Source organism: Embiotoca jacksoni, unplaced genomic scaffold, assembly GCF_022577435.1.
Source record: "Embiotoca jacksoni isolate LCO1_2020_lvr unplaced genomic scaffold, fEmbJac1.0.p SCAF_6, whole genome shotgun sequence".
NCBI classification, from domain to species: Eukaryota; Metazoa; Chordata; class Actinopteri; family Embiotocidae; genus Embiotoca; species Embiotoca jacksoni.
The window spans coordinates 12,548,273-12,563,148 of NW_027185414.1; the positions used below are offsets into that span (position 1 = coordinate 12,548,273).

At 39.1% G+C, this 14,876-nt stretch overlaps 1 protein-coding gene across 1 annotated transcript in view; it reads left to right on the forward strand.

Annotated features, from left to right (window-relative positions):
* The window catches only part of spon1a (spondin 1a), a 70,785-nt gene extending 57,381 nt beyond the window's left edge, over positions 1-13,404 (forward strand). Inside the window, exons 8-16 of the mRNA XM_069174100.1 lie at positions 916-1,117; positions 4,424-4,564; positions 5,415-5,490; positions 5,684-5,866; positions 9,036-9,206; positions 9,559-9,726; positions 10,904-11,068; positions 12,129-12,395; positions 12,510-13,404. Coding sequence (XP_069030201.1) covers positions 916-1,117; positions 4,424-4,564; positions 5,415-5,490; positions 5,684-5,866; positions 9,036-9,206; positions 9,559-9,726; positions 10,904-11,068; positions 12,129-12,395; positions 12,510-12,673 — 1,537 coding nt within the window. The 3' untranslated portion in view covers positions 12,674-13,404. The remainder of the gene's footprint in view (positions 1-915; positions 1,118-4,423; positions 4,565-5,414; positions 5,491-5,683; positions 5,867-9,035; positions 9,207-9,558; positions 9,727-10,903; positions 11,069-12,128; positions 12,396-12,509) is intronic.
* The last annotated feature ends 1,472 nt before the right edge of the window (positions 13,405-14,876 follow it).

The following is a 14,876-nucleotide window of genomic DNA, read 5'->3' on the forward strand; positions in this document are numbered from 1 at the left end:
AGGATCTGTATTAAGCCCAATCCATGTTGCCTTTCGATGTTGCAGCCCTGCTCTCCATCATGATAACCAGGCTCCACAGTGCAAGCACTTCACTTGTATATGAAACTGAAAATGAAAGTGTATGAAAGTGCCCAAGTTATTTAGGTGAGCTGGTGCAAGTGACTGGTGAGTCTTGACTCCAGGAAATACAACGTACATGGATTCTCCAATCTCCAAGGCTAACGAAGGTGTTTCAGTAATTTTGAAATAGGATCTGCAGTATGTGGAACAAGTTGCTTGCAAAACATAAGGTGTGCCAAATTCAGTAAAGCCAACACCTGCAAATGAATGAAGATACATTTTTTAAATTAAAAAAAAAATAAAAAAATCTTGGCCATATTTCTTTTAAGGATGAAATAAGTTCTATCTCATCTAATTTTCAGGTTGTGGTTTGAATGTGCAGATCATGCAGTCAGTATTGGGTTGAACTTTGCAGTGGCCCACACCCATTATTAAAATACTCAGATTGGGGACAAAACAAAATAGACTAATGGATTAATTACACTTTCTCACTGTTTGACTATTTACCCTTGAAAACGGACACTGTTTTAAGTATCCTCTATTTATTGTTGACTATTATATAACTTAACTTGAACACGAACATTAGAAACTCATCATCTACATTTTGGAAATGTATGACTTAAGTACATAAGGACCATCTGAATACATCAGTAGATTTGGTTTTGTTCAGGCTTCACATCTCTGTTAAGGTTGAGCAGGAAGAGCCTCAAGGACACATTGTTTGTGTGGCACAGCTTTTAGAAGTCCACGCTTGTCACTTGGGATGCAGCTAACACCTGTCTTTCTCTGCCTTAGTAACACTTACAAACTTGCTGCTTTGATTTACTCAGAAGTCATCCTCACTCTCTTCCTCAGGCGGGCCGCCCCCTCAGCTGAATTCTCAGTGGACCGGACTCGTCACCTCATGTCCTTCCTGACCATGCTGGGGCCCAGTCCAGACTGGAATGTGGGTCTGTCTGCTGAGGACTTGTGCACCAAGGAGTGTGGTTGGGCCCAGAAGGTGGTCCAGGATCTGATCCCCTGGGATGCAGGCACTGATAGTGGGGTGACATATGAGGTCAGTGCAAACATTCACCCTTATTAATTGACAGTATTTGTGGTGAAGGAAGCAAACACACTTCAACCAAAAGTTATAGAAAACTATCAAAGAGTCATTGGGAAGACCTAGAGACCTTGAAAATGCTTTATCACCTCTGCTAAGTTGGTCATTATTGTGTTTGTTTTTTCCTTTGTTTGTTAGCAGTGTTACAGAAAACTGACTCGATTATAATCAAACTAGGTGAAATTGTGTAACATGAGCCCCCAAAAAACCCCATTAAAACTAGGAACAGATCTAAATCATGGTATTTTTCACTTTCATTGACTATGCGAGATGGGGCTTCTGGCCTTCGTAATTTCATACAAGTTCAAATCCAATAAGTGGCAGTAAAGTTCAAGTGCGACAAAATATAGGCCATTCAATAAATACAATGGGCCTCATTCACTAATATGTGCGCAGGAATGTTCTTACACTCACAAAATGAGGTATTTGCAATTATCTGTGAATATATGTAAATACTTAAATTCAGAGAATAATTTATGTGGATTAAATGGCGTCAATTTAATGGTTAGCCTATTTGATACATTACGTCAATGCATTGGTAAATTAACAGTTTTCAATATTGTCGTTGACTAAATCCTTTTTTAATTAATGCAGTTTGTATGCTAAAAGGTGTGTTTACATTTTCTAAGACAGCCAGGTAGTCATCCTTTGTTGGTACGCATGGTCTAAAGTCATCCTGAATTTGTTTGCAGGTGGTGGTGATAATTTTGAAGTTTCCCTGTGATCATTGCTTTAATGAAAAATTGGGGGAATGTAACTCTTTATCATCATTGTACAATAAAAACAGTAGTGTCCCTTATGTGACTCACCTTAGATTACAACCCCACATTCCCATCGCAATCACAGCCTTTTTCAAGCTGTTATTCTCTCCACCTCTTACCCCCTCAATAACCTTCCTCCTCGCTTTTATCACCAGCTGAGATTTCCCTTCACACTCGCATTTTGACCTTGTCATTAAACTAACCTCTTCCTCTTCATCTGACTGTCTGCCCACATTCACAATCACTCCCTCTCTCACCTCTTCACATACTGCCAGGCTGCAACAATTCAAGTGTCATCACCCATCCAATTCTCCTTTAACAGCCTCGAGCAACGTCCCTTCCCCCCGAAGGTCCTGTCTACTCCGTGCTCAGTGTCTCCAGTCAGCACTGACAGATTAGGTTGTATCTTTGACCAAATTCTGTGACTACATGTGTGAAACCTTTGGCTGATCCCTTGGAGCCCACAGATGAACCCACTGAACTGCCGTCCATTGTTTATTTTGGACGACCTGCGGAATAATTTCACTCTTTCTCTTCTTTTTCTTTTTCTTCTTCCTCTTTTTTTCACTCTCATTCTCACTCTCATTCACACACACACACACACACACACACACACACACACACACACACACACACACACACACACACACACACACACGCACACACACGCACACACACACACACACACACACACACACAAAACACAAAACACAAAACACAACACAAATATACACACACTCCTTTGTACACCATGCTTGTCCTTTCTTACACACACTTTGTTGCTTTTGTATTAAATCACATGTACATTTGTAAAAGCTTTTGTAAACTGAGAGTGCAGAATCTGAATTGCTTACAGCCGTGGTTTCTCAATTGTTCTGAGTTTTGGTCAAACCTTGTGTGAGGCAAACCTTGTTAGGGGTGCCGGAGAATTAGTGTGGAAATGAAAAGACATAGAGCAAAGATACAGCATGAGGTGAAAAGGACAGGTTTTCTAAAAAAACAACAACATCAAGTTATGTATTAAAACCTTTTTTCAAAAAAAGTTAGGATACTGTGTAAAATGTAAATAAAAACAGAATGCAAGGACTTGGAAATCATGTGAACCCGTATTTAAGTGAAAATAGACCAAAGACAACATATCAAATGTTGAAACTGAAAAAAATGTGTTGTTTGATGAAAATGATGTGCTTATTTTGAATTTTTCCAGTTTCAACATTTGATACGTTGTCTTTGTTCTTCAATTACATCTGGGATTATGGATTTGCAAATCATTGCATTCAGTTTTTATTTACATTTTACACAGCATCCCAACCTTTCTGGAAACGGGGCTGTAGGTTAACCCACTGATTTGGCCCACCTATCAACACAGTAAGCAGTTGTAGCTGCAACTGTGTTCATCACAAACAGTTAAGATATCTTAAAACCTTTAGTGCCTGCTAGCTACAAATAGCATCCACATATATATTCCTTCTCTAATTCTTAACTCAGTCGAACCAGAATACCAAGCCAAGATAAACATGTTTCTAGATTCAGTTTGATTTACAATTTCACCTGATATTATCATCCCAGATGTCCGTTACAAATATCTGTTCATAAATGTACTTAGGAACCACAGAAAAAAGTTTCTCCTTTATAATTTAAAAATGCTCATTTCTTTTAAAGTTGTCTTCAGTATCCAAGTAATTTCAGTGACACATCCTCTAATTTTCAGTTTATCTAAATACATCACTTTCAAAAAATGAAGAGACTTCCATGAGTTCTACTCTGCTAAAATCTGAAAGATGTGGATGTTTAGTACCAACAAAATGAATATTGCCATATATTTGTTAAAATGAATATTTGCTCAAACTCCACTACTTTTTAGCAGAGAGTAAGAGAGTAAGGTGTGATGTTTTAAGATTTTCAGAAAGATCAATGAAATATACCCTCCAGCCAAATATATATTGAGCACCAGAGGATAGCGAAACTGTGGCTACTCTGAAGTGGTGTAGGACTTTGGCTCTCTTTGACAAAGCCGTCAAAGCCACAGGTCTGTAACAGTAATGAGATACATCCTTCGTGCCATTACTTTTACTCTATCCTTTAATCAGTGGCCCCTCATTACCCCTCTCCATATTTCCCTCGTTCTAGCAAACGCAGTCAGTACTACTCTTTCTGGGGGTTTTTTCTGGGTGCCCTCGGTGGGGGGGCTGAAGGATGAGCTGGTTTACTGCATCCAGACTGCCTCTGGCGGTGATGCTTCTATCAACCCCATGCTGGCAGACCTTTACTGTTGACTAATAAGAGCGTCTCCCATATAAACTACAGTGCTCCTCCACAGCTGCTCTCTGACTTTGAAACTTGTCCTTTGTGTGACTTGTGCAACTTTTAGTGACTTTGGGCTCATTGCAAATTAACTTTTTTTTTTTTAAAGAAATCCTGACATTGTGTTATTTTTTTTAAATCCCCAAGATCCACTGCTTTGTGGCCCATCTATTTTTCTTCTCTGTGGTTCTTTTAGTCTCCCAACAAGCCCAATGTGCCGCAGGACAAGATTCGTCCCCTGACCAGTCTGGATCATCCGCAAAGCCCTTTTTACGACCCTGAGGGAGGTGCTATCACTCCTGTGGCCAGGGTGGTGGTGGAACGCATTGCCAGAAAGGTCTGGCAGTTTTCCCTTCAGTCATGTGTTGGTGTAAAAATAAAAGCTATGGTAGGAGAGTTAAAATGGTGCAGGCAATTTAAATATGTTGTCGTAGTAGAAGTAAAAACAAATTCAGTTTCAAATACTGCAATTCAAACAAGTCTGTTTTATTGTAGGTGAGGTAAAATGACAAAAATAGAAATGTGATATTTTGTTAGTGAATATACTATCTGCTATGTCATCCTGTGGCAACATCAGTTTCATTGATTTGCAGGGCACTGTACATTAACAATAGTAAATTACATAACACATCAAAAGAGTTGCAATGCAACTCCTGAGAGCATTTCAGAAGAAAGCAGTGAATAAAGTAAATTAAATTATTTATAGCAAATATCCCAATCCATTCTAGATTAGATATTTAATGGCCGCTGAAACACATTCCCTTGGAACACTTGCAGCAAAGCAGAAAGTCAGAAAAGGTTAGCAGTCCTTCAGTGGCATCTAGAGGCCGCCGTGGGGATGATGACAGATTTCTTCTTTTTTTTTACATGATAGTGACTCTTTATATTATTCAACTATCCAGAGACACAAACAACACACACATGCACACAGTTTACACATGCAGAATGCATTCATATATTATCTATTATAATGTATGTCTTCACTCTGTGTATTTTGTCCCAATCACATTTAAAACGAATTTGAAGTTTATGCAGATCTTGCATTTACCTGCAGGCTTCCACCCTTCCTGATAGCTCCAAAAAGCAAATAGAAGGTTTTAAAAATTGCAAACAGAAAATCAAAGCAACAGAACATTTGCAGGGTGGTGAACTATTGTAGCTATATTACTGTGTCTGTGTGTCCATAGGGCGAACAGTGCAACATTGTGCCGGACAATGTGGACGACATTGTGGCAGATATTGCCCAGGAGGAAAAAGAGGAAGGTCTGGATTCTGCTCTCTCTCTCTCTCTCTCTCTCTCTCTCTCTCTCTCTCTCTCTCTTCTCTCTCTCTCTCTCTCTCACACACACACACACACACACACACACACACACACACATTCACACACTCACGATTGAAAGCGTACTTAACAGCGGTAGGCTATTATAGTGTGTCTATTCTGTTTTCTATGCTGCAGATGATACTCCTGAGACCTGTATCTACTCCAACTGGTCTCCATGGTCTGCCTGCAGCTCGGCCACTTGTGAAAAGGGCAAGCGGATGAGGCAGAGGATGCTGAAGGCCCAGTTGGACCTCAGCGTTCCCTGCCCGCACACTCAGGATTTTGAGCCCTGCATGGGGCCTGGATGCAGTGACGAGGGTGAGTATTTATCTAAAGCCTGAAGGTCACTGTGTTGGCTTGAAATACAGAAGAAGGTGATGTAGATGATGAAAAACATTTGAGCTCATTAGTTTTCTAAAGATTCAACAGCCACTAAACACCTTAATGACCATTTTTAATCGCTGTGATAATTATTGAGTCCATTAGCGTTTGACAATCTAAAAAGTGAGGGCATGTTTTGAACCCCATCATTGCTGTTGTCGGTCCATCAAAAATAACCAAGCTACCATTCTACAGTAGCAATTAAGTGAGAGCAGAAAGAGAGGTGAAGAGCAGCATCTTGTTTATATGACATGGTGTTACATTTTATAGCAAGTCAAGTTAAACTGGAGGAGACCATTAAATATGTTGTTTGCTGGTTGTTTAAGGTTTTTATTTTTTTAATTGTTGTCAAATCTTCTCTTTACGGAAGATTTTGTCTCCCTACAACCATTTTTGCCCCACAGGCAGCCTGTCAGGACTGTCAATGTTGGTCAATAAGTCAGTCAGTCTGTGTTCAACAATTTGGTCTAATTTAATGCCTAATGAAACAAAATGACTTTTGATGAGCACAAGCACCACCATAACGTCAAAGTTTTCTTTGGAAAGATTAAAACCTCTCAGCGCAAGAGTTGAATTAAATAAGGCAAATTATAGTGAAGAAAGAATGCACCACAATAAAACAAGATAAAAGAGTGTTAAATGGGCATAGCCTTTTTAATGTAGCCATAGATTCACAGCCTCATAGATAGTCTGACAATAACTGTTTATGAATTTGTCCAACCCTGCTGCCCATTATTTCTAAATGAGATATGCCGCTTAAGTAACCCCTCCTTCCTCTAGTGTGCCACTAACATATGCAGTACGTTGTCTTTCTTCAACGTGGCCTGGCTGACTGCCTACACACATCAATTTCACGAAAATGATACCTCGATTTAACAATTAATGTTTATGTCTAAAATGGGTAGTAAATTCTATCTGATCTGTAAACACCCTTAAATTAATGCTGAAAGTTGCATTTTTACCTCTAAAAGTCACTATCCTAATATTTAGCAATTGTGACTTTACTTCCATACTGCAAGCTCAAGTTTTAGTTGACAACATGTCCCAATAATACTCAAATTATTGATTACTGATCTTTATTAGTTAAGTGTTCTCATAATAATCTGTATAATAGAGACAGAGGCATACAGGGTAGAGAGAGGTAGATTACAACATATCTTTGAGGCCCTTTGTAATCTGTCAGTCCAGCAGTGGTATCTGGCCCAAGGTGTATTCTTAAATCATCACAAGTGTCCATCCTGTTGATGTGGAGTGCACAATGTAGTCTGGATTATTGTGAGGAAATATGTGTTGTGTAAGATTTTGTATGGAAAATAGGAGCAGCAAACTTAACTTACACTATCTGCTGAACACAAAATATTTACCTCTTTATCACCATTATATTACAGTGACAGCATTTGATTCCCAGGTTTAGTTAGTTAACTTACACAGGAGAAAACTTCCTGCATGGTCAGGTCATTTCACCCTGCTGAAACCATGTCATTACTGGCTCTAAAGAGAGCAAGTATTCTATTTGATATACAGTATATAATTGTAACAAAGTTAAATGGATGGATTATTCCATCTGGCTACTGCAAATATAGTTCTGATTAACATCACTTACTCCTGTACTTCTAACATATAGAAAAGTGGAATAGTGCTGACAGTGCCATCCATAGAAGAGCACATCTAAAATAACAAGAACGACATAGAGTAGATAATCCTCTACATCTATTTGTAGAACATTTGTTCTGTTCTCTGTCGCAACAAATGAGTACAAATTGATGGTGATAGGAAGGCAAATTAGTTGATTTCTGTGATGTGGAAGTTGTATATTTTGAATGACCCTGCACTAACATCCTTCCTGCCTTCTTGTAGTTTTGGATATTGTTTTTATTCTGATCAAGCATATAATGAGAAGAGTAAAAAAAAACTTTATATCATCAAAAATAAAGTAATGAGCTGATTATATTCACTAAACAGTATCCATTACAGATCTATATGATCCCTATTTTGAAATTATCATCAGCATCTTCTCAGCAGCCTAAAGTGACAGTAACAATTAGAAAAAGATAGCTTAAACTTTTCAAAATGCACGATACATACGCCTACATTGTTAAACAAGAAAAAGTTGGACATGTTTATTTACTTTTTATGTAGCAAAAGTTATTTGTAGTGACGGGGGTGTTGGAAGTGTTGTCGCTTGATGAACATTTTTTGTCAGATTCACTTTTCTCAGATCTAAAGCTCTCAAAGGCAGCTTCACTGTACTGCAGGTATCTGTTTTGTCTCTGACTTTGAGATACAATGAGCAGTGGAAAGAAAAATCTAATGGCAGAACCAAAGACTTATCTGACAGCACATCAGCAGTGGAGTCAGGGGGCAAGTCTGTGACTAGAGTTTAAACACGCCCAGGGTTCTCTATCTTGGATAGTAGTAGTTGTCCTATGTGTAGAAATGACAGTATGCTGTTTTAATTTCACTTGTTTTAATTACATTCACACTTGAGTTTTCATTACACTTGCACTTACGTTTAACTGAGAAGTGATTTGAGAGGCAACATACATGATAACAAATTTCGCCCCTGCACTGTAATTAGCAGAGATAGTGACGGTAATAGAAGCTGTTTCTGTCCTTTCAGTCTTCACCCCAAACTAGACATTGTGTTTTCAATTTGGAATTTCTAATTCATTTTGTATCTTCTTCTGTCTAATTCATTATTACCTTATGCTTGAAAGCAATAAATTGAGGTTAATCTTTACAAATAATTAAAAGACAAAAATCTTGTCATGTATTTTACATTTGCATAATCTGTTGAAGCTCTTACTTCCCTGCCTCAGTTCAAATCTTTCTGGATGTCCTAACTGAGACTCAAATAATTACATAAGAAACCAGAAATTAAGATAAGCAAGTTGCAATGACATCACTCACTTAGATGCACATATAAAATGAAATAATTCTATATTTGTACTGTGCAGGAACAGATTATGTCTTTGGTGTAATTTAGTTTAACACAATGCAGTCCATTTTAACATGGAGCCAAAATGTATTAATTTTTCCATTACCAAAATCTCTGGCTCTTCTTAGGACTTGCTGACATCTTTGTCTGTTTCCTTTGACTCCTAAGATGCCTCCACCTGTATGATGTCAGAGTGGATCACCTGGTCTCCTTGTAGTTTGACTTGTGGGATGGGCACACGTTCCCGGGAGCGTTATGTTAAACAGTTCCCTGATGATGGCTCAGTCTGCACTCTCCCCACAGAGGAGGCCGAGAACTGTGTGGTAAATGAGGAATGCTGTGAGTTTTCTCTTTCATTTGTCAAATGTTTCTATCAACACGTGACCTGACGGACTTTTTAGTTCATACTATAGATCTAATGTAATTAACCCTCGTGTTGTCCTTGGGTCAAAATGACCCGCAGCTGTGTTCAACCAAGTTCTATTTTATTTTCATATTTTTTGGGATCATTGGTGACAAGGAGGCTGTGAGGGTTTCTTTAAAGAATGATGACCAATGATCCCAAAAAATATAAAAATATAGAAATAAAATAGAACTTGGTTGAACACAGCTGCGGGTCACTTTGACCCAAGGACAACACGAGGGTTAAGACTGTTGCTTTACTACACCTGTCTTTCCCTCGTGGCTTTAGCTCCCAGCAGTTGCCTGGTTACGGAGTGGGGTGAATGGGATGTCTGCAGTGCCACTTGTGGTCTTGGCAAGAAGAGGAGGGAGCGCATGGTGAAGACGCCTCCTACAGATGGCTCCATTTGTGGGGCGGAGGTTCTAGAAATGGAGAACTGTATGATGCCAGAATGTCGTGAGTAGCAACGTTTTCAGGATCACAACCATCCTTACACCTCCCACATCCCAAATCTGGTAAAAACTCTAAAATTGAGCGGAACTTCCACATTTTTCAATCTGGACCCTGATTTTCCATAATTTGTGATCTAGGTGATGATTGGGGACAACAATTTCTGATTGTTGACTTATTCCAGGAAGACAACAGTGGAAATGTAAATGAGAGTTGGGGAGAAGAGTACTGTTGTGTTAGAGTACAGAAAGTGTAACTTAGTTTATCAAAAATAAATAATAATAATATTTAAAAAAAAATCAGGGATTTGTGTTCGCGCTTTTTTCAGATTTTGCCAACCATATGTTACACAACACCTAGCGAAGCTTTAATAGCTTGTCTTGATGAATAGGGAAATGCTAAAGTTGTGGTTAATTGTGCTACACATGGATGCTATTGCTCCTTTACATACACTGGCCGTGCAGACCGTCGCTTACGCAGCGGCTATTTTGACAAAAATTAAAACTGCCAGCTAAAGAAGAGAATAAATTGGATACTGAAAAAAAAAAGTGCTGTTTCAAGAGTGAAGAGACCGGCTGCAGACAGAGTGGAGGTAATGCCATTAGCCAAACTTGCTGCGTAGAGAGAGAGTTAAGCGAGACTTCTTTTTAGGGATCCTTTCCATAGTGTTTTCAGACAATTATATCTGAGCCTGTCAGAGGCAAAAACAAGTACTTTTAGTGGATGGACATTGACAGGGTGCAATTACCCTCCCAAGTATGACATTGCAATCTGTTTTGCAGCTGCCCGCTTAAGTGCTCAGTCCTGGACCAATTTCAAAAACTGTTTTCCCCATTAGTCACTTAATATGTCACTGAATATGATGGGGAAATAGGGTCAGGTTGAAAAATCCCAAAGTTTCAACTTAAGCAACTGGGAAGTAGCCTAACTGCAAAGAAGCAAACAAACATACAATTTTCTTGTCTAAACTTCAATTAAAGTGGATTTTTTTTTTTAAATTTTTTTTATATATATACAGTAAATTCAGAACATAAATGAAAAATCACAACGCTTTTTATTTTTGTATTTTTTAAATTGCATTTTTGTTCAAATAAGTCACACGTGTATGTGTCAATATATCATGATACAAATCTTAACAACAAAATCTGTATATGTTGCTGAGTGATGTTCCTGTCGTGTATAGATACTATCCCCTGCATGCTGACTCCATGGTCTGACTGGAGTGACTGCAGTGTGTCTTGTGGGAAGGGTTTGAGGACACGACAGCGCATGCTCAAGTCACCCGTGGAACTGGGAGAGTGTACAGAAGAGTTAGAACAGGTGGAGAAGTGCATGTTACCAGAGTGTCGTAAGTAATGAATGTTCTTATCTGCACACCCACATGCTGAACGTGTACATGCATAATTTATGGTAATTCATGGTAATATCATCTTACTTATGAAACCCGGTGCCTTGATGCAGACACGAACACTAATGATGGACGTTAGTTGACAGCACCAAGAGCAAGGAATTAAGTCAACAACCTCTTTATTATATGCTCTATCTCTCCATTACATCCGGTATCTGTTTACAGTAATGTAGTGTGTGCTGATGTATAACAGACGAAGACCGGAATTGAAACTCATGTCAAGCACTTTAAATGACTTGACAGACATGATGAGTATTAAATGAGATGCCTAACATTCAGATGGGAAAATAAAAACATTAAATGTGCTTTAAGACCTGATATGTCTATAATGACACTGAATTTGATTTAGCTGGGATAAATATGATAAATCTAGCACAATGATTAAAAAACTTTTGAACACACTTCAAGTTCCAGTTCCAGTTGGCTGCATCAGATGCAAGTTTGAAACTCACATCACAGAAGCACATGAATTAGATAAAAAGCATCAGGACAATCTGATGAAGGCAGGAACAAAAGTATCAGTGCAGAAAACAAGAACTACATTTAACGAGAAAGGATGTCATTGCTTGGAAACCTTGTCACAGAGTAATTGGACTGAACTGGACAGTTTGAACACAGAGATGTATTGCATAAGAAAGGCATGGCCTGTATGACAAGAATATCATTCCAACAGCCAGCATGAAGGAGGGTCCAACCTGTTATGGGGTTGTTTTTCTAATGAAGGAACTTGCTGACATCATGGATTATTTGAAATACCATTTTGAAGAGGAGTAGGATTTCATCAGTGCATTTACAGAAGATTGGTAGAGATTGGACCTTTCTGCAAGATAATGATCCCAAAACTCTGTCAAAGTCAACCAAAGCTTTGTTCAGGGGGAATTATTAACTTTGTGTCTCCATCAAGGTTGTGTCACCCGCATGATTTGATATACTTTACATCCTATTTCTACTCTGTCACAGCTTCCTCTGACCCTACCTCTGTCTGTGTCTGTGTCCTCAGCCATAGACTGTGTCATGTCAGAGTGGACCGAGTGGTCAGAGTGTAATAAGTCCTGTGGGAAGGGTCATACGATCCGGACACGCACGGTGATGCTGGAGCCTCAGTTTGGTGGAGACTCATGTCCTGAAACCATCCAGAGGAAGAAATGTAAGATCAGGAAGTGCAACCGAGGACAAGGCAACAGTGATGAGAAGAAACGACGCAGGGAACAGCGCGAGAAAAGGAGGAGCAAACAGGGCAGAGCTGAGGGCGGCTCTGAGCATCCAGGTTGATATCCCACTTCCTTTACCTCCAGAACTACAACACCACATAGATCATAAATACATGGAAGCATGCATTATTCTGACAGTCTCTTTTTTGTTTTAATTTATTTTATTTCAGGGTGTAAAATGAGACCATGGTCAAGTTGGACAGAATGCACCAAATTATGCGGTGGAGGCATTCAAGAACGGCTCATGACAGTGAAGCAGAGGTTTAAGACTGCCCAGCTGTCCAGCTGCAAAGACAGGAAGGAGATCAGGGCTTGTAATGTGCACCCCTGTTAGGAAGGAGTCAGGAAACAGGGGTGGTGTGGTTGGGAGGAAGGTTGGAGTGGGATGATAGTGGGGCTGAGAAGAAGACGGGCACACTGTCGCACAATGATCCAATGCACTCTGTTTAGGGCTGAAATGACACATTCTTGAATCTCAATTGATTAAATCCAGAGCTCAGATTGGTTTAGAGAAGAACTCTGGAAAACTCTGGATTTAAACTTGGCTGATTCTTCTGTGCTATCAAACTAGCTCTGAGCTACGCATATGACTCTTTTGCAACCTTACTGTAAACTTGTTGTGGTATAATATATCTTGAAAAATATAATTATGAACTATAAATTGATTTAATAATAAGATAAAGAACTGTTATCTCTTGTGGTATCCTTAAGTAGTACAGTATATTCCAGACTTTAAAGCACAGGTGCCCAGCCATTCCAGTGTTTTATATGCCTTCAATTGTTCAGTTGTTTCTAGAACACAAAATGCCCAGTTGACTTTTTACCCAGCTATTTTGTTGTACATGTAGATGCACCACAATTGACATCTATATGATTTGGAGCATTATTAGAAAATGTTGTTATTTTTTTGCAGTGGAATTTTTTGATAAGAATGTGATTCTTACCAAAGTCTTGTGTCGATGTTTTCTAGCTGTATTTCCCTCTTTTTCTTTATCTCTGTTCCTCTAACATATTAATATTTTGGAATAATATCACCTTTACAATAAAAGTAAATGTGACAGCTTGTCACATGGATCTGTGTTTTTATTCAGGAAATTAAGATGTAATGTGGGCAGTTATTGGTTTACACTTGAGCTGCCACTAGATGGTAATAACGAGCCTCATATCTTTCCCTTTAATAAAGAAATCACAAAGGTGATGAATGGAAGAGAAATTCTTATTAACATGGGCTGTTTCATACATTTTTGTTTGGTGATTTGCTTTGCAAATAATGTTTGAAAACTGAAACTGGTTAGGATCATTTTCAGCACATTATTATTCATAAAGTAGCAAATTGTACAGCTTCTAATCAAAAGGCAGTCGAATAAGAAAATACTTTCACAAGACTGGCCTGCAATACAAAAACCAAGCAGCGTTCAAAGATCTTTTGTCAACCTACACAGAAGGTCTCGCTTTAAAGGATCACGGAGGTTGGCGAGCGGAGTTCATCTGTGCTGGCTGAGATCTTGAAGGAAACTGCCCCCTTCTTTCTCTTGCGTAATAAGTGGGGGGAGGGGATGGTGTCAGGCTTTCCTCACTGTGCAACTCTGGGGACAGGGGTGAAAAATTCAATACACATCACAATGCCATTCCTGTTTCCATGCCAACACCATCGCACATGGGGGAAGCCTACACACTTCACATTCAGTTGAAATATGGAAGGGTAATTATTACGGGCGTGACTGAGATGTGAAAGCACAAATTGCTGTTGAGGCTAAAACAAGAGGGGCACAGGTTAAGAAAAACTAAATGGACGAAGGATGTGTGTTTATCTTTGTGTAATCTGGTTGAAGGCCATTCCAGACCTCATCCAGTGAATTGCGGAGCTGAGATGAGACTCAGACTGGAAATCAACTCAAAGATTATGCAAGTAAACCTTCCTGACTGTGATATTATAATGAGTTTCCACTGTCTGTGGATGCAATGATGAATATTTATATTCTGGGGACAGGCCACACTGCCAACATGAAAACTGAACTCTCCATCCTCTCCCTCATTTAAGCCCCCTTCTCGCTGAGCTTTTAAGGTCTCACCTACAGTGAGAAAAAGGTCCATAATGTGGGGATAGATATACATCTCGGCCACATGAGTTATGTTGCATCTTTTAGTGTCACTCAGAAACATCACTGGCTTTAGTTTTGCGCCTGAACATTTTTGAAAGGCAAGACTCATGTAGGTTACAGCAACACCCTGTCCTTATTTCAAAAGGGCCTCAGGCAGAACACTGTGGTGAAAGCAGTGTACAGTGGGTGTATGCACGAGAGGTTTTATAGCATCAATAAAACAGAGCAAAGAACATGGATCATCAGTCTACAGGCTAAAATGTATTTTGTCCAGTGTAAAATCCTTTCAGATGTTTTATCTTGATCAAATCTTTTGGGTCACAAGCACAGAAAAGAACATACATTACATCACATTTATAGCTGAGATGCAAAATTCCTTTCATCAGCAACAGTGAGCATCTGTGTGCTCATCTGCTGAAACTGTGTAAAAATTGT